Here is a 25,362-nt window from a genome sequence, read left to right as displayed (position 1 = left end):
ACAGGTACCAGCCCCGAGTCCATCCCTGTCCTTACCCCCCTGTGCTCCCTCCTCCAGCCCTGGAGTTTGTACAAGGCAGCAAAAAGGTGGCAGTGTGTCAAGCAGCAGCTCGGCCAGAATCCCAGAATTTGGGGTTGGGAATGTTCTGTGCTCCCAGAGTGAAGATTCCATGCCTGTCCCAAGTGAGGGACTGTCACCACAGGCAGAATGGTTCGAATTCCAAGGAAAAACCCACACTGTGGCCACGGTGAACATCACCCTCAGAAACCCACCCTGCTCCCATGGGTTTGCTGGAAATCCAGGAGAAGCAAGGAGCTCCCTCAGAGGACAGGAGGGCAGGCTGGAGGTGAGAAACAGCCCAATTCCCCTCCACAGGAGCCAGGCACCAAGCCCGGCTCTCCTTCCCACCACCGGCTGCCACCCTCCCTACTCACAGCTCCAGAGATGCCGCGCTCCCCGGCGCTCTTCAAATCTCTTTCACAACGGTCTTATGCAAAGTCCTGGGGTTGATGCTCATGAAAAAAAACCCATTTCTGAGCATTTCCCTCCTCCCAGCTCCAGGATGAGGAACTCTGGGCCCCGGGGAGCGCAGGCAGCAGCAGCAGCGCCTGCCAGGCCGGCGGCAGCGGCAGTGACCAGCACAAGCACCGACCTGCAATAAAGCTCCCCCAGGTCTGAGCCTGGCCAGACAGACAAGGCACTTCTGTTAGCGACCACGGCAGGGCACAGAAATAATTAAAAAAAAAAAAGACTGATGCTATTGTACCCGGGTTCTGTCAGTGGACTTCGGCTGATGCCAAGCATTTACCACCCTCACTCACTTCCTGCTTGCCACCCTCGGCTTTCCTGGAGGAAAACATGCATTTTAAATGTTTATTTAGAGCTGTAAGAATTTCAACAAATTGTATTTAAATACAAATAAATATCAAAGGATGTTTCTGAGGGGAGCACAGCCACACACCCATTTGAAACCAGGTATCTTCAGGTATCTTCCTAATGGGAACAGAATTCAGAGCTGTTTTAAACAATGCAGATACAGACTTGGAAAGCTACAAACGTTAGAGCACACAGGAACAAACACAGGCTGTTCACACAGGAATGCAAACGGGTGTCACTCACATTCAGAGGGGTACAAACTCCCAAGAACACTACTTTTCCCTCTACTCAGGTACCCAAAAACTAGGAAACAAACATTAACAGCACGAGACCTACTTCAGAACAATTGAGGCTTTCAACAATCCTCCGCCACAGACAGGCACGGCTCCGTTCCAGGTGCTGGGTTCGGCAGCAGGAAGCCAGCTCTGCCTGCAGGGAGGTGTGCTGCTGCTGCAGGAATACAAACCTCCCTGGGCTGTGCCACTGAGCAACTCCTGCCTGCACTAACCAGGGCTGTTTCCAAATTGTTTTCCTCCTCCTGTTTGAGACCACCATTAACCAGCCTGGGGGGAGCAGCTCAAGAGTGACTGATGAGGTCTGACAGGAGTGGGGAGGGAAAATCAGAGCAGTGTCACCTGGACCCGAGCACATGAGCTCTCTGACATCCTCCTGGCACATGCAGTCACAGCACTGTGTGCACCTAGGAGAAAATGCTGCCAGAAAATGTTTTTTCCTCAGATTCCTATTTTGCAGACATTTAGGGGGAAAATGTGCTGTGGATCAGATGGTTCAGAGCAATGCCTTCCATCAGATCTGTAGATTTGGCCCCTGGGGCAGTCCCAGTTCACCACAAACCCTGGTGCCACCTCATACCACTTCTACCAGCCCGTGGAAACCAAAGCTGGGCAGGACAGGGGGCAAACACCGAGTTCATGGCTTGCAGATGTCTCAGAGGCTGCAGTTACTCCCACACTGCCACACCTGGATCATGAGGAGCTGCCACCATCAGGGATCACCGAACACAACTGCCAAAGCTCAGGGCACAGCACAGACCTCAGTGATGTGTAAATACACTAATTCCTGCAGGTACACACCTATAGCCTAAATGACACTGAAAATATCTGTGCTGTGTCATTACCATATCATAAAGTTACACTGTGGAGTGTGCAAATCAAAATGCAAAATCAATTGGCCTTGGTGCATATAAAATATTGCATGCACAGTTACTAAAGGTGTTGCAAGATCTATTTAAAATGAGTTTTATTGAGATGAAAAAGTTTTTCCATTATAACTACAGCATGTTAATCAAAACCAAGTGCTTCCCCTTCCATTAAAACATGAATTGGAATACATTTTGTTCAAAAATACTTTAAAAAGTAATCAGTTAAATGGAGTATTTTTGGATGTGCTTTACTCCGAACGCTGGTTACTGTTCCTAATCTGGCTAATGAATGCACGCTAACGAGAGGTTGCCTGTGTGTTCATCAGAGGCTTTGAAGGGAACCTATTTCTCTGAAGAGCCTTCAGCTGTGAGCTGCACAGGCAGGAACGTGCAGACCCTCAGGTGTGACAGAGGGCTGTGCTGGCCGTGCCCTGCTCAGGTGGCACTGTCCTTCCCACTCTACAAAAGTACAAAAGCACTGGAGGACTCCAGGTATACAAAGCAGTGTTTCTTGCTACCATCATCCATTCATAAGCATCATCTTCTGGATTTCCAGGCAGCTCTGGAGTAAGGAGTAGTCCTTTTCTTATCTGGTGGTTTGAAGTAAGAATAAACAGGTGCTGCAGGATATTCTGCGTCTGGATTTTCTGCCATCATTTTCAGCTTAGCTTCAATGGCCTTTATCTTTGCACTGACACTGGAAAGAGAAAGAGCAGAAGGGAGATTGAGCTTGATCTTAGCATGAAACCCAACTACAGAAATCCAGAGATTCCGCTGACATGAGAATCCTCCCAGCACACGGAGGGGCCAGGCAGCCCCCACTGCTGCATCCACAGCCAGGCAGGAATGCACTGCCCAGAGCCCACACTGCTGCATTTCAACCTCTGCACGGGTTTGCTCCTCCAAGAGACACCTCAGCACCCCAAAACAACGGCCCCTGCACCCATTCAGTGCTTTCTGGAGGACACTGAGTGAGACAAGAACAGGGCAAGGCTTCCTCCTTCATGTGACATGATGTCATGTCAGGAGCTCTGAGCATGTGCAGCAGAGCAGAGCTCGGAGCAGGCTGCTGGGAACAGCAGAGAAATGAAAGCCAGACTTCCTCCCAGCTACAGCCCGCTTGGGATGGGAAAACCCCAGACTCTAATTAGGTCAGGAAGAAACATTATTTCAGCATTAGCAGGGTTTATCCCAAAGGGAGAAGCTATCCTAGGTTACACCCCAAATTCCTAGCACTTTTGTTATTCAGTATCATCCACTGGCTATGGACGGGGAGGAATGTTCCCTGCCCCACTGTGGCTTCTTGCACCATCCATCCTCACCAGAACAACCCCTTTGTGCCACTGATGCACAAAGTTAACAATCTGCATGACTCAAGCCCCTCTGCTCTTTCCTTCCTAGCCTGTTACTTCTGAATTACAAGCTCATTTTATCTCTGGGCAAGTGCATTAATCTGGTCCTGGTTCTCACAGGGTTCCACTGACAGAACAGAGGAAAACCACACAAACACACTGTGAATTAGCAAAGCAGCTATGTGCTTCAGGTAAATGCAGTGGTTGGAAAATTTAACCACATCCCACAGACAAGACCCACAGGCAAAAAACCACTGGCAAAAAAAAATTAAAATTAGTTTTATGTAAAGTAGTACCTGTGATTTTGTTTTAATCTTCGGCCACGACTGTGGAACTTCTTGCTCATAAGCATTTTGCTGAACCAAATCAGTCCCGTAAAAACCCAATTCACATGAAGTGCAGAGATTCTGGCCAAAGGAGTTGGAGTGCTGTACATTCCCAATTCCTCATCTCACCTCACACCCTTCCTACTACCCCAGGCTTTGCACTAGAAAATAAACTTCCAGTCTGAAGTGTCCCACATCAAGTGAGCGACTTCACAGGCATTGCCCTTTCAAAAACAGCTTTTTTGCTGTGCTACATTTTTAACACAAACAACGCCAACAACTCTAAATCTTACTGACATGGAAGAAGTTGGTTCCTGCCAGTCCCACAGCAGGGTCACCTCTCACCCAACCCATCTCCTACCTTAGGTTGGACTGGGGCGGCTCCGTGCTGGAAGATGGCTCCAGACTGATTGGAAGGATCTTCTCATTTTTATTGTGATCATATCTCTGCAAGCAAGAGACCAAGGACTGAGTCAGCTGCAATTAGGAACAAAGAAACATTTCCCACAGATGGACTTTAAAGCTGGATTAACATTGCCTCAGGTTTTGTGGAGCTTTTGCTAGGAAAGATTTTGGTGGCCAAACACTGAAACAAATCCCAACCACAATATTTGGTTAGTACCAACATGGAATGCAGGCTGGATACTGAACAGTTATGTGCATTGTACTGTGGATCCTTAAACCTTATCCTGTCACTTCTTGTTCCCCTCTACATAAGGCAGGAAACACAGATGGTAAACTTGAAGGTAACTACTGCACTGCTTGCTGTGCTCTTTATGTGCAGAGCCAGAAGGCAACCCAAGCACACAACTGCACAGAACTGGGCAGTCCTGGGAGAAAAGATGGGAAAAAAAAGAAAAAAAATCAGTTAGGAACTCCTTCCTTTCTGTAGAAGGCAGCTTGTGAGTCTGTCATCTCTGTAGGCAACGGGCCTCCTGAACTATTTGCAGTGTTCTGCTTCCTTATTTCGCTTGGCACAGAGTCAGGTTTGTTTTTCAGCAGAGCTGCTCAAACCGACAGCGTCTGCTGAGCCTTGGCCACTCATCCCAGAGCTGCTCAGCACCGTGCTGGTCTTGTCTAAAACAACTCTTGCTACAATGAGCCAAAGTTTTGTGCTGTTAAGTCTTTCCATTGAGGGATTGGAAAATGCCATGTGAAGTGAGTGATTATTTATGCATGTTCCTGCCCAGACCCAGGAGCAGCTGGGCAGACACTCACTCCTCCAGCTCAGACTCCTTGCGTGGCCTGATCATTCCTCAGGCATCCCAAAGCACGTGGCACTCCAGCAGCTCCACAGATACAGAAAATGGAGACTGGATTAGCACAAGCTTGGATGTGCTGACAAGAGCCCTTGAAGTCAGTAACTAAAACAATGTGGTCTCCTTTAATGAAGATACCTGCTTTGGTTTTTAAGCATCCGAAACAGATGCAGTAATGTACTTGTTAAGACAAAGCAGAAAGCTGCTGGGAGAATAATCAACTAAAAGAAAACTACCCAAAGGAAAATAGCAACAAGCATCTCCTCTCTGCCTCCCCCAAAATTTGTCTATCTGCAAAGGAAGTTATAAAAAATAAATTGCTTTATCAAATACAAGATAGTAAATAACTGTAGGAGAAACAAGAAAATTTTTAAAAAATGAAAATAAGGATGTTCCAGAAGGAACTGCCTAAGTCAATCTTAAAAACTTGATTGTTTATGTGATGGAGCAAGGAATAAAAGGATATTTAGCTTAGATGCAGAGTATGTTACTTTAAAGTCAAAACTAATTAGAGCTGCTGCCACATAAGTGCTTTCAGAAGTGGAACCAAGTAACACAGCAACCGGTAATTGGGAATTTCCATACCTCTCCTATGCAAAAAAACCACAAAGGGAAGGATTCAAACTTCCAGCCAATTACTCACTAAGTTTGGGAAAAGTTAAAACATGGGCATTTAGAGAAGTAATCTGTTCACACTGCTCTGAGCAGAAACCCCCTCCCAAAGAACCCAGGTTAAAGGGCCTGTCCTCACTCACAGCTAATCCAGCACAGCTTGGCTAGACAGGAGAAGCTGTAAACATCAACTCCCCAAGTTATTTCCTAGAACAGACTGAAATTATTCTGCCAGGCAAGGACTGCCTTGATAAGAAGGCTTTATTATTAAGCTTTTCAGCTTTGCAAACTAGAAGCAATTCTTGCTTGCAGCAGCCAGCTTACCTTGACCTGTGCGTGTGCCCACCGCACCACCAGCTTCTTGGAAAGGGCCAGCTTCCCATTGAGACACTGGATCGCCTTCTCTGCTTCCTGCACAGGAAGACAGCTCCATAAACAAAACAAGCCTCTAGTCAAAACCCACTCACATGCAAAGAGCCCTTTTCTCTTTGTTATTTAGCCTACTGTAAGTACAGCTCACTGTCAGTACAGAAAGTTTATCCCACTGTACCCCAATGCAGGGACGCCTTGAAAGACTCCCAGTAACCAGACTTTATCTGCCTCGCTGCTCCACCCTCCTGGGAATAATTTTCTAGATACACATCGTTAGGGCTCTTCTGACATCCTTATCACCAGCTGCAAAATGGACCAAAGAACTGGCCCTTTGTGGTTAGCACCAAAAAGCAGGATTCAGGAGAAGACAGCAGAGGAGATAGAAAATCACTATTGCTACTTCCAGGAGCAGTCACAAAGCAGCTGTGACAGAGCAGAGCTGTTAGAATCTGTGGGTTTGTGTAGACAAAGTACTGAATTTAACCTTTCCTGTTGTAGCTTTGAATTAGCATTAAAAATGGGAGAGAAGTTAGTCATTTATATAAACTTAAGATAAAAAGCAAGAACGTTAGATAAAAAGCAACTTACCTGTTTGGTTTCAAAGTTGACAAAACAGTAACCCCTGGGCTGCCCTTCCAGAGCACCAGACTTGTGGAAGAGAAAGTCAAATTGCTTTACTTTGCCAAACTTCTGAAGGAGTTTGAGGAGGTGGTATCTGAGGGGAAGAGAAAACATTTATGACATGTTTCATCCCACTGACAGTGAGCAGATACAGAGGAACCCCTGACACGCACAGCTGTGTCACACACACATTCCCAAGTCCCTGCAGAGGTGGGTGCCCTGTGCAGGCCCCCTTCAGCATCCATAGCTCTGAGCAGCACTACCAGTGACTTTCCAAAGCCCCAAGGCACAAAGCTCCCTCCCAGCAGTGCCAGCTGAAGGGCACAGAGATCTATTAATAGCTGCCTTTTAGACAATTATGCAATGGCTCCCAAGGGTTTGGGAGGGCTTTGCCTCCTGTCTCACTAAATCACTCCTACTTTAAGCATAACCCTCCTGCTTCCCCTCTCTAGCCCTGATGTGACCACCTGAAGCTCCATCCCCTGTACCCCTGTCCCAGCTCAAACACTCTGAGCCCACAGCACCTGCATCCCCAGGACCCTGCTCCTCCTGCTGCCCTCCCTGTCCCAGAACAAACCCACCCTGCCCTGTGCCAACCAGTGCCAGTGCTCTGGCAAGGACACCCCAGGGCACACAGACACCTGCCTGGAAAAGATGGGGATGCAGGAAGACAGAAGAATAAACAGAACAAGCTGCAACCAGGACTTGCCAGCAGGCCTCAACAAAAAAGGCACCAGCCAGCCCTCAGTATCATCCAGCCTAAATCTGCCAGTGCTTCTGGCTCAGACAGCTTTTCAGTGACATGCTCATGGGAGTCAGACACTTTTTCAGCCAATTATCTTCCTGCCATCCAGTGGGGAGTGTGCTGTTTCCAATAAAACTAGGGAAAGCCAGAGTAAATCTGTCTGCTTAGTATCTGGTGCACTGAGCAACTTAAAACAAGGAGCACATATGCTGTACAGGCCACATCTAATCCTGACAGTTCTCTGCAGCTTTTTCCGGTTCCCTGGGATTGAAGTGTTTAACAACACTGCCTGACCTAGGAGAAAAGTGACACTCATTGCTCCTTCACTGCCTGACCCCATCCCTGACATTTAAGAATTATTTAAGTGTTTAATAAGGATGTCCTAGTCAGGACTCATCTCCCAAGCAGCTGTAGAGTGTTTCTTAGCAAGCCACACAGTCTAACCCAATTTTCAGTGTTTGAGGTAACACTCAGTGCTCAGAGAGCCTACCAGGATAACACCAGGCACCAGATGAAACCTCCCATGTCCAGACATGAATGGCCAGCAGCGGCCCAAGGCAGCCAAGTGCACCAGGCACTACAGGCACTGTCCAGATGGGAAGGGCAGACAACATTTTTCCTAATAAAGCCTGATAGGATGTCTGAAAAGAGCCTTAGCCCTTTGTTAAGCTTCAGAAGCCAGGCAAGAAAGTTCCAGGAATGTGAGTCATCCCACAGGATGGGTCACAGTGGACATTCAGGATGTGCACTTTTAAAGAGGTGAAGGTGCAGCGTGTGTACAGAGGAGCAGTGCAGGAGGGCCAAGTTACCCCCCAGGGGAACACACACATTGTCATTGATTATGGAAGGCTTCCTACATCCTTTGCAACACCTATGAGCTCTCACACTGCTCTGAAAGCAAGGGCAACTGGAAAGAGCAGGGCGAAGAAAAGCAGCTGATTACACAGTAGCCAAATTTCACCACCTCACACTTCCAAAAAGCAGACACAGATGTACAAGTGAAAACACTGACTTTGGAGACGTGATGTATAAAAAAACTCCACATGTTGGACTTCCAGAGCCTCCAAGATATGTAAACCCACCTCAGGTTTGTTTCTGTAAACATACTGCTCCAAAAAGCCCTCAGAATTTCAGCAGTATGGAAATAAAGTCCTTACACCAGGTTGCTGCTCCCATTCTGGCCATTGCAGAGGCAGGAGAAGGGCAAGGAGGATTCTCCCTGAGTTCTGCACTAAAACCCCTGCAGCTGCCTTGCCAAAAGGAACTTTTTGGGGATTTTTTTTTTTTCCTGAGAGCATCTGCATTCAAATAATACCTTCTTAGCAGTGAGGTGATAGCTGCTCCTTTGAAACAATTTTCATCATCAGCCTAGAAGTAACTTATGTCATCTATTTTGTTTAGAACTCTTTTTCCAACCATGCCTGCAATTTTACAACTGCAGGTCACCTCCCCTCTGTGGAGCAGCTCAGAAATCCTGTATAATTCATGTTTTAGGCTGTGATTATAGTTTGTTATTGTTAAATTACTGAGGGCATGAACAGTAACTTGACAAGTAGTTAAAATACTGAGGGCATTAAGAGTAACTTGACAAATAGTTCTTCAGGCCAAGAGGTACGGAAGAAGAAGACTGTCATGGAAAACCTGAAGTCTTATTAATAAAATAAAAAAAAGAAAAGATGAGAAGATGAAAAAAAGGTGAGAAGAGACGATGAAAAAAAGGTGAGAAGAGAAGATGAAAAAAAGGTGAGAAGAGAAGATGAAAAAAGGTGAGAAGAGAAGCTTTACTATGGCAACAAGGTGGGTGACCCAGCAGAGCCTGGAAGCGCTGGCACCGCCGCGGCCCCAGCGCGGACCCGCGGCCAAGCTCCATCTCCACTTCCTGTCATCTGATGTGGCTGGAGACAAACCTGCAGCTCCCCCGTTTCCTTTTCCTCCTCTCTTCCTCCTGGCACCCCCAGCGCTATTCAGACGCAGGCAAGGCTTCCTCTGAACAATGCTGTCCCAAGGACCCGCGCGGGGCCGGGCCACATGCAGAAACCATTATTGCAGGAATTCTGCCCCACTGGGAGCTGCCAGCGGGGGGCTGTGACAACAGCTTGTGCACACATTGTTTTCTAGGTGACACTCATCGAGATGGGATCCTCGACAAGCAGCACAGCAGCTGAGGAAGGTCAACACCCCTACTTCATCCCCGTGGAAAATGAATGGGCATTGAAAGGCTACGGGAAACCAGATCATGTGAACAGAGTGCTGAAAACGAAATCTCTGCCTGGCCAAAAAGCTGCAAAGTGTCAGGCAGCTTTAGGAGCAGGAATGGGCACAGGAGGCCATTCTAGGCAGTCAGAACTGAACTGCGTGGCTTTGCCCCATGGGGTGGGAGCACTGAGGGGCGATGAGAGCACACAGCTGAGCCACAGCACACGGCCTGCCCTGCTGTGGCACAAATGGTGGTGCTGACAACAAACCACGAGGAACCACCTGCTGCCACCCTCGTGCAGACCCCATGCAGGATCTCAGGGCTCCCAGAGGGCCCGCAGACACCATCCTCTGTCACAAGCAGCTGTGAGGTCCCTGGTGCCAGCTGTTCTCTTCCAGCTGCTGAGAACACTCAGGAGACTCCCAAGAGCACCTGCTCCACAGGCAGGCAGCGCTTCAGGGCGCTGATTAAAGGAGTCACCACAACCAGCAGCAGCAGGGAGAATGCCCAGCTGAAGAGGCACCATAACCCAGTGCCCAGGGCATGTCAGCACCCCCAGCTGAGCCACAGTCACTCCGCGTGTGCAAGAAGCTCCCAAAAGCACCAGCTCCCAGGCTGGAATTTGTGGGCAGCCCTACATTTATAAATGCTGCTCCTGCAGCTTGTGCTCCAATGTGTACATTACCTATTAACTCCCCAGCACTTGACTGCAGCTCCAGTTTGCTCTTTAAAGGGAAGTCTGGGATTGATTCAAGACTTTCTGATCTCATTTCTGCTCGAGAGTGTCACAACCACTTATTAACTCTGCCAACAACTCAATCAACCTTACTCTGCCTTAAACAAATCCAACACAGAAATAACAAAGGCGGCTCTTTAAAAAAACAGATAAAAGCAGCAAATGCAGAAACATTTCATTTTCGGGAGTTTGATTTAGTCATGTGAGTAGTAACCTCAGCAGGAATAATTCAGAGGAGCAACTAGAACTAGAGATGTAAGCCCTTAGCATGAGAGAATAAGGGTCAAGATGATTTATATAAATTTACTAGCCACACACACACTTTCTTTACACTGACAATGTGCTAAAAGGAGTTCCTCTTCTTTTATTCACTAAGAAATGGAGATACAACATCATTTGCACGAGACAAGAGCCATTTTAAAACAAAACAAAAAGGAAGACACAGAATCATAAAGCCTGAAATAAGCAGCAAGCACTGTCACCCATCACTGGGCAAACTTTCAACATTTAGGACCGTGGAAGCACTCTAGGTTTGAGAGACCACCAAACTCACTTCATCCAAGTGATGAAAACACTAAATTTTGCCACATAAACCTATTACTTATCTGGCCAAAACGAAAAGGAACAACCTACCCTGAAAGGGTCTTTAACAGCACTGAGGATCCCCCTGGGCAGTGAAGGATCCAACGCACTCACACCCCGCACTCCTGCCCTCCCCCTCACCCAGCTCCTGAATCCCTGAGGAGCCAGCAAACAACACTCAAGAATTCCTACATCTAATTCCACGTGGTCAGTGAATGTGGACAAACCACAGGGACAGAGCTGTGGGAGAGGAGTGGTAATTAATGCAGAAACCTCCCAAAGCTGAATGGCTGAAATCACAAAGCATTAATGATTCCATTTAGAGGCTATTAGGGAGCTGCTCTGCTCAGATGAACCACGCTCAGAATAAACCCCAGCACCTGCACACACACAAAAAGAACCAGGAAGAAAAAGTATTCCACAACAGGCACACACAATAGTTAATCAAAAATGCTTGTTTGTTGTGAGTGTGGAAAGCCCAAATTGTTTTGGGTTGCTTTTCCCTTTTATACAACCTAGTGATTTCACAGCACCCTATCCAAATATTGGACAGCACATCATATTCCCTTGACAATTTAGCTGTTCTAATGTTATGCTTGCACAGGAGATAATTATCCATAGCCCGGAGAAAACATGAAATGCTCACACACACATTTGATTCATGCATTTACCCACCATAGCAGCCAGTCCCACCAGTCCCACCTCCTCCCCACCCACTGCTGCAGCCACTCTCCTCTGAACCCACACGCAGCAAAACACCAAAGCAGAGCTGCTGTTTGACACAGAGCCTGTCAGCTCTGCCCTGCCCACCGTCATTCCTCCAGACCCCAACCTCTCTGGGTGCACCTTCCAGGGCTGTGCCTTGCTTTACCATTTGTAGCACTGTCACCCTGAAAGCCTCCAGCCTGACACTCTACATTTCCCCACTCTGGAGCACAGGGATGTTTTCAGCCCCTGGGTTCCCATCCCGAGCAGTGCCTCAGGGGGTTGCTGATTGCAGCCTCTGAGCCCCCCGGTCTGGGAGAACACCGGCACACGGACACACCGGCGCTGGAGCGACTCCTGCCCGCAGCAGCACCGGCAGGCACGGGCTGAGCCCCGGCTGGGGGCAGAGGCGGAGCCGGGAGTGCCGCACCCGACCGGCCCCGGGGCACCCCCAGCGCCCGGAGAGCGGCGGGCACCGGGGACCGGGCCGTGCTGGGGCTAACGCCGGGCCCGGGGGCTGCCGGGGCCGGGGAGGGGCGGTGCGGCACCGCCCGGAGGGTTCCGTGCCGCTGCGGGAACATGGCCCCGTCCGGGGCGGTGCCGCCGCGGGGGCGGTGCCGGGGGGTTCCGCGGTTGGTCACTCACTCGGTGATCTTGGGGTCCAGGTTGCCGATCCAGAGGCGGTGCCCGTCCTGCAGCGCGCCCTCGGACAGGATGGAGGCGTTCTCCAGCGGCAGCGCCTGCCGGCCCGGCTCCATGGGCCCGCTCCGTCCCGGGGCCGCGGCCGCTCCGTCCCTGCGCAGGCCTCGCCCCGCCCTTGGCGCCGCTCGGTGACGTCACGCTGCGGCGCGGCCGATGACGCTCTCGGGAGGCGCAGGGCCGCGCTACGGTGAGCGAGGCGATGGCGCCCGCCCTTCCCCGCCTCCCTTCCCCTCCCCTTGGCCGCCCCCGGGCTCCGATCCCGGGCCCCGATACCCGGTCCTCGGCGCGGCTTTCCACGGGGGACAGGGGCGAGCGGACCGGGCCGTCCTGAGCAGCGGCAGCGGCGTGGGCGGGGCCAGGAGCAGGGCGGGGTCGGGTGGGCGGGGTCGCGGGGCGGGGCCTGCGCGCACCTGCGCGGGACCGGGACCGGGATCGGGGACCAGGGGCAGGGGTCGGGACCGGGACCGGGGTCGCGGTCGGGTGTCCCCGGCGCAGGGAGCGCCGCTTTCCCCGGTGGCCGCCAGCGGCAGCTCCCCGCTCCCCGCCGCCGCTTCCGCGGGGCTCGAGTCCCGAGTCCCGCGTGTGTTGCCGCAGCTCCGCGGCTGCTGACACTGCCCGGAGCCGCGAGCGGCCCGGTGGAACGAACCCTGTGAATAGGGGTCTGACAGAGCTCTGAGGCACAAATGGAAGCCTCAGCCCCGCTGGTGTGCGCGCAGCCGGTACCGGGGGGAGCTGCTGCTGCTCGGCAGCCGTGGGTTTGTGTCACGGGCACATCTGGGCAGATGTGCAGGGGCCGGACAGATGTGCAGAGGCCGTGCTGACACCGCTGGCACCCAGCGAGCCCTTCCCGCGGCATTTGCGCGGTGGGCACGGCCGATCCCCGGAGCTCTGCCCGTATCACGGAGCTGCCCTCGCCCCCGCAGCCGTCACTGAACCCTGGCTCCGGTCGGGTTCAGCCCCCCGAGCTGCCCTCCGCCTCTCTCCCCGCAGGTGGGCACACAGCACTCTCAGCCATGGCCCCGTTGGGTTCAGCCCCCCGAGCTGCTCTCCTGTCTCTCTCTCCCGCAGGTGGGCACACAGCACTCAGCCATGGCTCTGGCGCTGCGCTGCCTCCGTCCCCTCCCGCCGCTGCTGCTCCGCTCCGCCCCGGCCGTGGCCCGGGCGCTGCCCCGCGCTCCCGGGGGCTGCCCGGCCCCGCTCCCGGGGGGCTGCAGCCGCTGTGTGCAGCACTTGCTGCTGAGCAGGCAGCTGGCTACCAAGAAAGGTAAAACCGGCAGCTTTTCTCACGGTTTTGCAACCTGTCTTTCAACACTTGTAAGCATTTTTAATATATTTATTTATTTTGGCTGATGTGCTCAAGTGGTGAGCTCTTTGCTCTTTAAAAATACAGTTATTTTGGTTTTGCTTCAGTTTATCTTAGACTTGATTCTAAATCTCACTTTAATATCTTCTTTCTACTTTCTAACTAACTTGTCAGAAATAGAAACTAATCTTTTGTGTAATCTGCAGCTAAAGGCAAAGGGCAGAGTCAAGCCAAAGTGAATATCAGTGCTGCCCTAGTTGAGGATATTATCAATTTGGAGGAAACCAGTGAAGATATGCAGGCGGTCATAGAAGCTCTGAAAGAAGATTTCAGCAGAAATCTCAGTGTTAGAACCTCACCAGGTTGGTAACTTCCTTGTGTGATGCTCTGTAGCCTGTAAATAAGGATACAAATCCCAGTAATGGACAGCTCAGATTTTTTCAAAATCAATTTTCTTTTCCTGGAGTTACCCAATTCCTACAACCCTGACATCCCCAGCTAGAGGCTTTCTTCACCCTGAGCTTGACCAGGAAGGATCCATTTTTGTTAATAGCTTCCTGGAAATAGCTTTTTTAAGTGGGAGATGTCAAAAGTGTCTAACTGAACTGTTTGCAGATGTGATGAAGAAGCAGGTTGTCAGCTAATGGTGCAGTAGGGCAGGAAAAATCCAATTGCCATTAAATGATCCTTTTGGAAATTGCCATTGGGCTGGTGTCTGGCACATGCAAACTTTTTTTCTGCTGTGCATCTTTGTGGGTAGTAACCTGTACGAGCCTCCTTCATGGATTCTGTGTTTTAGGAAGAAATGTGAATGTTTGCCTAAGCTGCAGTTACTATAACACTCGGAGCATTTGTAAGCATATCAAGTTTCAGGGATAAAGTTTAACATTAAACAATGACCAGATTTGAATCATTCCTTACCCCAGCTCTGGCAGGGGCACTTCTGTCTTTAATGGAGCTGGGAAGCCTAGCTCAGTCTCTTAACTATTTATTTTAACCATAGGTATTTTTTTAAATTGCACTGATAAAGTACCTCCTGTCCCATGTGCCTTTTGGGCTGTTAACATTTTGCAGCAGAAAATAGAGAGCAGATTAAGAGTAGCCCAGGGAGAAACGGAATACTTTAAATTGGGCAGTGTATAACACCCCTCTGGGGGCCTGGAAAAAATAGAGGGGTTTAAGATAGTGCTGCTAAGTTAAAGACAATATTTGTCTTGATTTTTATAGCAACATTTTGATTTTCTTCAAGTTGTAAGAATTAAAAAAATAACCATTTCCCTTTAATTCTTAACAATCCTGCTTAGTTTTCCTATTCTAGTAGCAAAAACAAACAAGAGTTTTGTTTTCATGTTTTTGTGCTTTAGAGCAGCTTTGAATTATTTACCTTGTGAATACCCAGGGGATGCCTGAACACAAACAGCACCTGAGGGCTGAGTAAACACCATTTTTTCCTTTGTAACATCTGCATTTTGCATGGCAGAAGGGAAGTGGGACAATGTGGACACGTTTTTCTCCAGCATCCCTGCACAGTGTTCTGTCACACTGAGGCTCCCTGTGTTTGGTTCTTTTGAGGGGCCCTGGATCACATAACTGTGGTGACAAAGGATGGGAAGTTTCCGCTGAACCAGCTGGGGCAGATCTCACAGAAGTCACCACAGCTCCTGACAGTGAACATGAGCAGCTTCCCAGAGGTGAGGACACCTTGGCAGGGGAGGGAATTGCCACAGGAACAAACAGGTTGATGCTGGGGAAAGAGGCATTCAGACAAAATCAGTCAGACGTGGCAGGGCTGCAGCCTGGGCTGTGTCCCTGGGGCTGACACTGAGCAGAAGGGGCATTTGCTGCTGACAGCAGCTCCCCAGCCCCACGTGGCTCCCAGAGCAGCTCACCTGCAGCAGCACAGGCTCACAGCAGAGTTACTGAGTGCTGTGCCTGCTCCCAGGGCTGGATCCAAGGAGTGCCACAGTTACAGGGGTTTGCTTTGCAGGCGCTTTCCCTCAGCTGGATCTGCGAAACAACACAAAGCACCGTGGACCAGATGCCTGGATTCACTGTGCCCTTCCAGCCCTGCCCATTTCCCATGCATTTATGAGAAGTCTGAGCACATGCACTCACCTGAACTGCACACATGCCTGCAATGCTCTATCAGCCCTCTTGTATTCATCTCAGTTCCTTGTCGAGATTGGCCACGCACAGAACCAGACGTGTCATTGAAATTTGTGCTGGAGACTTCATCAGACACCTCTGAAACTTGCTTATGTATTACCAGGGCTGCTGGTATCCCTGAGAGTTCTGTGATGAACAGCTTCCCTGGTGGGACTGAGCTGGCTCGTGCTCAGTGCTGTCACAGAGCTCGACTTGGGCACTGCTGAGCTTGGCCAGCTCCTCCCTTGGCAGCACCTGCAGGTCAGAGCCCAAATCAGGGGCTCTGGTTTATCTTCTGTGAGAGACAAGTTCTTTTAATTTTCTGCAGGAGCCTTAGGCCTGCCCTGAATGAGGCAGCAAATCCAAATCCCAGCTCAGCTCACCCTGGTGGTGCCTGCAGCAGGTCCCAGAGCCGGGCACAGGGCAGCAGGGGTGAGCTCAAGGTTAACAATTCATCCTGCTCCAGGGCTGGAGCTGTGCCAGGCCTTATCTCTATTTATTTTGCAAAGGCTTTCCCCAATTAATTAAGTCAGCAAAGTCTCAGAGGAGGTCAGTGCAAGGCGCTTGATGCCTGAGTGTTTCTTAGAGTGTATCCCGTGTGTATAAAGGCCCTGAAGAATGGAGGCCCCTCGTCAGTGAGGTCCTGAGAGGGCCAGGGAAGTCCCTCCATGGCTTATCCCATGGCCAGGCAGGAGCTCAGGCTGAGAAATGGGCATGGGAGAAATTAAATATCCTCTAGATAGCATTGCCTACATTTGCTTTCCATGCTAAAGGACCACTTGAACATTTCTCTCACCACAGTTGCTTTATACCCACCTGTGTTTTGTGATAGATTGGACTAAAACCATTAGAGACACGATCACTTGATGTCATTATTTACAGCATACAGTCAGTAATTCATGCCACTGAGAGAAAATAAAATTGCCTGAAGAGTCTGAGAAATAAAATAATCATAGAAGAGGACTTGCAGAGCCAAAGTCTGTCTTCCCAGGAGTTATAAAACCAAACAACACTCGGTTTTTAAATACAGTTATTTTTTCACAGGCTACAAGAGGAGGCTATATTGCAATATTTTCCCTTCTCTCATTACTTTCCTCTTCTATCTCCTCCAATATCTATGTTAAACGACACAGTTTATACAGAGTATTTCTTTCCTGCAGACCAGGGGCTGTCCATGGAATAACACACTGACATTCCTAACGTGCTGAGATCATTTTGGTTGCATTTTCTCTGCCCGTGTAGTTTCAGGGGACAGCAGTTGTCTCCTGCAGAACACCAGCAGAGCATTCATCTCATTCAGTGATGTCACACATGAGGGACCTGAGCAGATCTGCAGAGCTTTAGTTTGTGCCTCAGTTGGCAAAAGCTGAGCTTTATAAATACAGTCTGAGCTACATAAATACTGCAGCAGCCTGGAGCTAAAGTTAATGATGGCAAAGAGTATCAGAAATAGCATCATGCCTGGTAGGAAACAAGTGCCACAGGAAAAAAACTCCTGGGGCTTGACAGAGTCAAGAATGAAGTGACCTGGCAGAGCCCTGTGGGTGTTCTTGGCCCAACTCTGCTTTAACCCCAAAGCCTGGCACTCTGTAGGGATGCACTCACCTTCTGATGGGGGTGAAGCCTTGAATTCACCTTGCAGTCTCCAGGCAAACCTGCCACCCCCCCTTCCAAACACAGCAGGGGGGACTTTTGAGAAGTGTCCTGTGGTCAGCTTGTGGTGCTGAAGTGGTTAAGTTCGTTAGGGTTTCAGAATTGGCACGGGGTGATTTCTAGGGGGAAACGTTCAGCTGGAATTTTCAAATGCTCAGAATCTTTCATCTCCTTTGCCACAGCCGGGCCCTGCCTTGGGAATTTATTGTGGTTTCACTCTGCGTTGCCTCAAACCATTCAAACAGTTTCAAAGAAGCAAAGCAGTTTTCTTTTGTTGCTGCCTCCCTTCCCCTCTCCTCCCCGTGCCCCTCCCCAGCACGAGCGGCCGCCGTTCCCACTGGCCCTGATCAAAGCTCTCTGCACCAATGGCACTTCCTGATCTCGCTGGTAACACAAGTAAATGTTTCCATGTTCCATGGAGATGGATTGCCAACTATTGACAGAGTTCTGGCATATGGGAATGATTATTTCCTAATTCCCTTTACCTTTTGATCTGTTCCACAGAGCACAGCTGCAGCTGCAAAGGCCATAAGGGAGAGTGGCATGAACCTGAACCCCGAGGTGGACGGGACGGTGATTCGGGTGCCAGTTCCCAAGTGAGTGTCCATGCCCCAGCTCTGCATCATGCAGGGAGTGCCCATCAGAGACTAAACATGCATGATTGCTGTGTATTCCCATGCAGCTGCCTTCCAAAGAGCTGTAGTTTGGGTTCAGGAAAAGATCCGAGCCCTTAGAAGGGTCTTGTGAAACCTCTTGGGAGTGTCTGAGCTCTGTCACCACATCTTGGCGTCTGATGATAGGTCTTATTTTTCATCTTCCCTCTGCAGAGGAAGCTTGGTCCTGGCTGGCTGCAGCACTTTGAAAGAGAGGCAAAAGCTTTTGAAACTGTATTGCTTAAATTCAGGGGCTGATTCTTTGCTGCCCTGCTCTAAATTCCTGCAATGACACCAGCACAGAACAGCAGCATTGAACCAGTAGTGTTAGGGGAGAGTAGCACCTTGCTGCAGAGAGCACTAAAAGGAACTGATGAAAGTGAGAGGGAGGAATTTTATAGCTTTGACAAAAAATCTGCTCACTCTTTTGTGTAATACACAGTGTGTAACTGGTGGCTATATAGAAAATTTGGTGTGGGGCTGGAAGAACAGGTTGCCCCAGGCAAGGGCTGAGCATCACTTCCCTCACCCAACACAGACCTTGGACGAGGCAGGAGGTGCTGCTGCATCCATGCTTCAGTTTGGATCAGAAGTGATCCTGGCTCTGCCTGGGAATGGGGCTCCACTCAGATGAAATGAGGAATCTCCCAGCAGCTCCAGTCACTGACACACACAGAGCCTGGCACAGGGCTGGGGGCACAAGGAAAATTCATCAGCTCCTGTGGGTGCTCAGACCTCATGGAGCACCCGAACACCCTGGGCAGGTGTGGCTGGGCATGGTTTCCCACCATGGTAAAGGCAAACAGCTCCCACACAGGGCATGCACAAACCCCTTGTGACTTCTTGGGAAAGATGAACCAGGTATTTGGTGTGCTGTAAATCTCCCTTAAACATTCTGTGGAATTTTACCCAGCATTTTGATCAGAGAAGTCTAATTGCAGCTTTCCGTGGCTGTCGGTGAGAGGCAGTGACATTATCATTCTATTTGCTGATTTTCCTTCCCTGTGCTCCCTGCCCTTCCCCCATTCCTCAGGAGAGGAGGCAGAGGAGGAGGAGGGCACCATTATCTTTGTAATTGCTGAGGCTCCCGGGTTGCTGCACAGTGGTTTGATTGTTAATGGGCACTTGGGTCATCCTTGAATACGAATTGCAGGGGAGGAAACTCCAAAACTGCAAATCCCCAGCTTTAACAAAATCCTGTGTTTTTAAACAAATGTGTAGGTCTGTCACTATCTTCTGTGGTGCTGCAGAGAGAAAACAAGGCTGCTCTACCCAGGGAAGCTCTGTCTCTGGGCTCCTGTGTTCCCCTCCTGTGTCAGGGCTGCAGCTCCTGGTCCCTTCCTGGCTGCTGAGGAGTTGGGCAGTTCTGAGTTAAGGATTCTGTGCCCCAGATCTGCCCTCTCTGGCACTCCAGTCCCTTCTGCTCTCCAGCTCCATGTCTGGGGCTGTGGGAGTTTCAGCCACTCACCTAAAACACAAACAGTTCCAGCCTTTTAAACCCCCTAATGAAAAAGGCAGGGCAAAGATGATCATATCCCTCATTTACTTTTAGCAGTTTTTTAAAGTTTTGCATTATTTCCAGCAGTTCATGAAAGAATATATAACAGACAGATGCAGTGAAATTGCAGAATTACGTCAGGCGTGCAAAGTAAGCAACAAATCAGAAATGAAGAGACAATATTAATATTGGTTCTGCAGGCTTTGGTTCTTTCATGAAGGGAGGCACAATAAAAATGAAACCAAATCCAAATTGTCCTTACCTGTTCTTATAACCACTCTTCAGTCTGACCTGTCAGCTGGACACACATGTGCCATATTTTGCTTTGTGCAGGTCCAGCTGTGCTCCAGAATGTTTCAACAGAGCATTAAAAAATGGAGTTTGCTTTTCAGTATTTATTCTATCAGTTTAGCTTTTGCTATGCAGTTTTAACAGAAAAAATACACTCGTGTCGTTGGTGTTTACTTCTGCTGCCTGCCAGGATCCCTCTGCTCCCCAAGGCATTCTCCTGTTTGTGTGGCTAGCACTGCATAGGCAATATTTATTTGTATAAAAAGTAGCCTCTGAGGGTTTAAAAATAAAAATTACCAAAAAAAGAGGAAAAAAAAGAAAGAAAACCATCCCTGGGAACATTTGTATTGGTTAATCTCTTGGCTGGATTTGACCTGACCTTGTGTCTTTTATGGTATTGCCTCATTTTTAGATTCATCTTTTTTAGACCCATTGTGTTACACTGGATATTGTTTGTAAATCAGTAATATTTTTACACATGCTTTACTGAAAGCCAGATGACTCATTTGAAAGTTTAATGACTCATTGTGAGCCTTTTTTTTCCCTTTGCCCTTTAAGAAATAAGCAGATACCTACTATGGGGAGAAAGGACCAAAACATTTCACTTGAAAACACCCCAAAGCTGTTGTGAGCTGCTCCTGCTCATCATCAGGAGCCTCTTGCCTGCGTTTTATTGAGCAATAAATGTTGCAGCCTGTGTTTATCTGCAATTATGAATGCAGAGTGTTTAGCTTAGCCTGCTTTCCTTTAACTGATCCCTGTCCTTCACAGGAAATTCCTGGTGTTGGAGGTGCAGGAATCACTCTTACCCAGAGAAATGCCTTGGGTTGAGCTGGGTTGTCCTCTCAGGGTCTGCTCAGCCACATGCAGGGGTGGGACCTCGAAGGCTGCAGTGCTGGGGGAGGCAGAAGGAAGGATATTCCTCAGAAAAAAAGATGTGACCCCCTGAGATGTCACTGAGCAGGCTTTGCCCTGGGCCAGGCAGGACAAGGCTGTCCCTGGGGGAATGGCAGGGATTGACCCTGCTGCTCCATGGGCTGCTGGGGGGGAGCTTGTCCTCATTCCCCATCTGACCCCCTTTCCCCAAGTTCACTTCACACTTTGTTTTGGCTTTGAGAGGGGGTAGGGACAATGGTTACTAGACAGAAAAGCAAACATACCTAAGAACAGCTTAAAAGTCCCAGATCTCGGGGCAGGATTAAAACAACTGTCCTTAGAAACCTGGGGCCTGGCTCGTGTTGATGGATCCCTTAACCAGAAACAGCATCTGCTTGGAAAAGTCTCTGTTTCTGGCATTATTGGTAGCATTGCTGAGAATTTACACACAGTCTGGCTGGAACATAAAACCCGCTGAGAAACTCCCGGGCGCTGCGCGGTGATAAAAAGAAATTGGTGTTAATAAAGACAGACAGGGAGGCATGAAAGCTGTGACCCCGTGCCAAGAAGCAGAGGAAATCTGGCAGTGCTGCATAAACAAAAACATTTCCTTCAAGGCTCGGCAGCCCCGGGCAGGCCAGCGATACCCTGGGCACAGCCAGCCTGGGCTCCCACCCCGAGCAGCCCCGCTGAGCTGCTCCCTCCCACCCAGCAGGGCACGGCAGAGACCCCAGCTCCCTCCTGCAGGCTGAGCAGCCAGCATTCCCTCCCCACTTACCCCAAAAAGCTGCCCGAGGAGGTGCCCTGAGGCAGAGCTGTGCCTGTGAGCTCCGTTGGGGGTTCTGGGCGTGCCGGGGCTCTGCTGGGGGGTTGGATGTGAGAATCCCAGAGGAATCAGGGCTGGGACCCAGGGGAACCCCAGGGAGGGATCCCTGCTCCCTCCTGGTCAGGCACTGGGGCCAGGCTCCAGCCTGTGCTGACCAGAATCCTCCTGCCACACGTGGTGGGTTAGGCTGGAGCTCAGGGGAAGGTTCTTCCCCCAGAGGGTGGTGGAGCCATGCCCAGGCTCCCCAGGGAATGGGCACAGCCCCAGGGCTGCCAGAGCTCCAGCAGTGCTTGGACAACACTCTCAGGCACTGGCTGGGGTTTTGAGGGCCAGGAGTTGGACTCTTCCAGCTCAGGGTATTCTGAGATTCCATGTGACATTCCCTGGCCAGCCCCTCCACAGGGAGGGGACAGCCTGGGGTGCCCTGGGTTGGCTCTCTGGGTCTGCCAGCTTTCCTGGCCATCCTGAATTCCTGTAAATACTAACTGCTTCTGGGAAACCTCTTCCCTCTGGCACTGGGAAACGGGGATGGCTGCCAGAGACGTGGCTGTGGGGACGGGCTGAGGGTCCAGCTGTGCCCCCAGAGCCCCCCACAGCCCACACCCACTGAGGGGCACAGCCCAGGCACCCTCACCCCACATTTCCTGAGCTCTCCGTGCAAAGAGTCCTGGCCCCAGGGTTTTGGTGACCCAGGCTGCTGCAGCCAATTCTAAATACTCCTGTGAAATGTTTATTTTGCAGTAGCACCCCCACACATTCTGCTGCTAGAGAGTCTCAGGGAGTGCACCGGGGTTTTTCCTTCTCCAGGCAGTCTGGAAACTCCAAGAGCTATGAAAATAATTAAAATATTAATGTTAAGCACTAGCAGTTGACAGTGGTTAGCTGTAGGTGCTGGAGCATGACCCGAGCTCAGGGGACACATCAGCCATTCCTGAGCCTTTTATCCCAGAGCCCTCATCACCAGTTTTCAGTTTGGGATAGAAAGTTGAACACTTTTCTGTGACACCACAGCAGTAACTGGCCCCACATCAGGGGGAGGGTTCACCCTGGTCTGGGTTACCTGTGACTTACCATGTCCAGCAGCATCCTCTTGTCAACCCAGGTGTTCATATCATCTTGGTGGGAAATCCTGCTCATGGTAAGCTGGAATAAGATTGAGTGAAAGATAAGCTCATTAGCTTCCAGGTACATAATTCAGGCTCTTCAGCCTCAGGCAGGCAAATCCCAGTTTCAGGAGCTTTGCAGTTTTGTGCTTTTTAGGATGACACTTTACACTTGATCTTTCAAGTCTGGAGCTGAATTTTTCCTCTTTCCCACACATGCTTTGGCAGCAGGAAGTAAGGAAAGTCTGAACACTTCAAGATGACTTTCAGGCACTGCAGCAAGAACTATAAAGCAAGATTCAGTCCAAGATCCCCAGCTTAGAGCTGAGCTGGAAATTTTCCATTCTAGGTTCAAGACTGCTTCCTTGGAATGCTGTGCAGAGCTGGCAGATTTTCCCAGGTGGACCAAAGCAGAATAAAAACGTGTCCTGAGCTGTTCACTCCCTCTGCCCCAAGACTGTGCCTCCACACAGAGCCAGCTCCATCTAAACCAGCAGCTCTTGAGCGACCCTGAGCAGGGCAGCACCAGTTGGAGAGGATCACTCATTTACCCAGAGTCCTTCACAGAAAATAAATCTGGCTGTGCTACACATGACACTGCTTTTCCTTTTGGTGTTTTTCCTCTCCTCTCTCTCCCAGGGTCACGAGGGAGCACAGGGAGAGCCTGGCCAAGCTGGCCAAGCAGTCCACCAACAAGTCCAAAGAGGCCCTGAGAAAGGTGAGAAGCAAAAGCATCACCCAAGTAAAGAAGTCCAAGAACAAAGTGTCAGAAGATACCATCTGGCTGCTAGAAAAGCAGGTAATTTTTCTTTCCTTCTGCCATATTTTGGTGTCCCACAGCTCAGTGGTTTGTCCCAGCCCTTGCTGACAAATCCTCAGCACTGAGAATCCAGTGGGGCAATGGACAGCCCTGGGCTGAATTTCTGGAGCTGGCAGTGACATTGGAACTGCTTTTTCTTTGTGAGATTTGGGGCTTCAGTCTCAAAGCCAGATTTAGGATATGAGCCATTGTAAGCTGACACAGGGAAAAAGAATTCCCCAAAAGCTTTTGTACTGGAAGAGGTTGTTGCACAAACCAGCAGAATTTAGGGAGTGAAACAATCCATGACCATGGCTGTACCACCACTCACGCCATGCCTGGCCACTGCAAATGTGTTAATGAGCATTGCTCCAGTTGTTATTAATGAAAAGGCTTGCAAGATTATCTCTGTTCTGAGTTTTTGGCTCCAGTTCAGGAAAATACTTAAGCACATGCCTAATTCCCTAAGAGCAGATGTCACTAAAGTCAATTACTTGGGCATAAACTCAGGCACAAGCCTAAGTGTTCTGCTGAACTGATGCCTCTGAAGGCAGGCCATTACTCCTTAGCTGTTTGTTTATTAACAGCTAAAGTTAGATACATTGCAAATGCTCTGGGACAGTTCTGTGTGTGCTCACAAAAATAAACATGGGTATACAGAGGGTTTGTGCAAGCAGGAGAAATGGCCATGCCATTGTAACCAAATCCTGCAGGAAGCCTCTGTCCCAGAGACACAGATGTGTTCTGCACTGGTGGAGGTAACAGCTCCTGTGGAATTCTTCTCTTGTACCCAGATTTTCCATTATGAGCAAAGGTCATTGTCAGGCCTTGTGAACAAGCAGATCTTAATTCCCAGGAACCAGTGCACAGCACACAGTGTGCTCCAGGCTTTTCCTGCCTCTTTCCATCCCCTTTGCACACTGGCCATGGCCATCCCTTGTTACCAGGAGAGCTGATCCCTGGGCAGGGCTCCAGCCATCACCAGTCCCTTGAGGCTCTGTTCCAAGGGGTGGTTTGGTCACTGCTTTCCCTTTGAGCTGTGGCATCACCTCACACAGAGCTCTGGTTTGTGCTGTCTTGCCACAGATCCAGCAAATGGCAGATGAGGCTGCTGCAGAGATGGACAAGCTGCTGGCAGCAAAGACCAAGGAGCTGCTTGGATAAACACCATCCCGATTGCCAAAAACATCACAAACATCATCCCAGCTGCCCCTGGAGCAGGAATGGGCTGCCACAGCCCCAGCCCCACCCCTGCCCGGGGCCAGCAGCCTCAGGGGTGGGCAGGGGCAGCTCTGTGGCCCGGCTGCTGCCATGGCTGCCTTGGGGTGTGCTGGAGGGAGGGGGGAGCTCTCCTTGCTGTCTTTATCCAGGTGGGAACAGAACTGGATGAACTGAGATCAAAAATAAAATACCAGGAAGGAGAACTGGACGCTGCTGGAGGCACAGGGAGGAGTGCCCTGCTCACTTTGTGCCCCCTCTGTGCCCCCACGAGAGGAACCTGCCTGTCCTGCTGCAAACTCCAGCATTTATTTCTGCTTGAAATAAAGTCAACATGAGGTGTGGAGCAGCAGCCTCACAACAGCCAGGTCCTGGTTGGTGTGTTCCCTTGGCTCACGTGTTCCAAAGCAGGCATTTGCCCCGTGCCAGGGCAGCAGGGTGGGCAGGGGCTCTGTGGGGAGAGACCTGGAACCAGTGCTGTCAGCACAGCTGCTTTAGCCAGGACTGAGAGGACCTAAAGCCAACACAGGAACTTCCCAAAAGCAGCATCTGCCTCCCCAGCCATCTACAAAACGCCCGAGAGCCTCTGGCAGCAGAGCTGAGGGCTTGGAGGAGGTGCAGAGCAGGTCCTGAGCTCCTGACACAGCTCAGCTCCTCGCTGGGAGCAGGTACTTGCCAGGGCAGCAGCAGGAAGGTGGTGGCAGCCCCAGCCCTGCTCCCAAGGCATCTGGGTTCAAAGAGCACCAAGTG

The 25,362-nt window shown here is 50.1% G+C and overlaps 2 protein-coding genes across 5 annotated transcripts; one reads left to right on the top strand and one right to left on the bottom strand.

The window, feature by feature from the left end:
• Window positions 1–859: 859 nt before the first annotated feature.
• RBM18 (RNA binding motif protein 18) lies at window positions 860–12,594 on the bottom strand. Its single transcript, XM_030961476.1, has 5 exons — window positions 12,191–12,594; window positions 6,548–6,674; window positions 5,912–5,998; window positions 4,078–4,163; window positions 860–2,735 (listed from the first exon to the last, which is right to left on the bottom strand). Exons 1-5 carry the CDS (start codon window positions 12,301–12,303, stop codon window positions 2,576–2,578), a joined length of 573 nt encoding a protein of 190 aa, XP_030817336.1. The 5' UTR covers window positions 12,304–12,594; the 3' UTR covers window positions 860–2,575.
• Window positions 12,380–24,877, top strand: MRRF (mitochondrial ribosome recycling factor). 4 transcript variants are annotated; one of them, XM_030961474.1, is made up of 7 exons: window positions 12,380–12,434; window positions 13,316–13,511; window positions 13,757–13,912; window positions 15,123–15,241; window positions 17,853–17,944; window positions 23,235–23,394; window positions 24,481–24,877. In XM_030961474.1, the coding sequence occupies exons 2-7, from the start codon at window positions 13,337–13,339 to the stop codon at window positions 24,556–24,558; spliced, it is 780 nt and encodes a 259-aa protein (XP_030817334.1). In that variant the 5' UTR covers window positions 12,380–12,434; window positions 13,316–13,336; the 3' UTR covers window positions 24,559–24,877. The 4 variants fall into 4 exon arrangements, with proteins under 4 accessions (XP_030817334.1, XP_030817332.1, XP_030817333.1 ...); XM_030961472.1 differs by having other exon boundaries at window positions 12,387–12,592; XM_030961475.1 differs by lacking the exon at window positions 12,380–12,434 and adding an exon at window positions 12,817–13,237.
• The last annotated feature ends 485 nt before the right edge of the window (window positions 24,878–25,362 follow it).

This window comes from Camarhynchus parvulus, chromosome 17 (genome assembly GCF_901933205.1).
Source record: "Camarhynchus parvulus chromosome 17, STF_HiC, whole genome shotgun sequence".
Lineage (NCBI taxonomy): Eukaryota > Metazoa > Chordata > Aves > Passeriformes > Thraupidae > Camarhynchus > Camarhynchus parvulus.
Note: the sequence above shows the minus strand (reverse complement) of the source record. Positions and strands in the feature narration are given on the sequence as shown.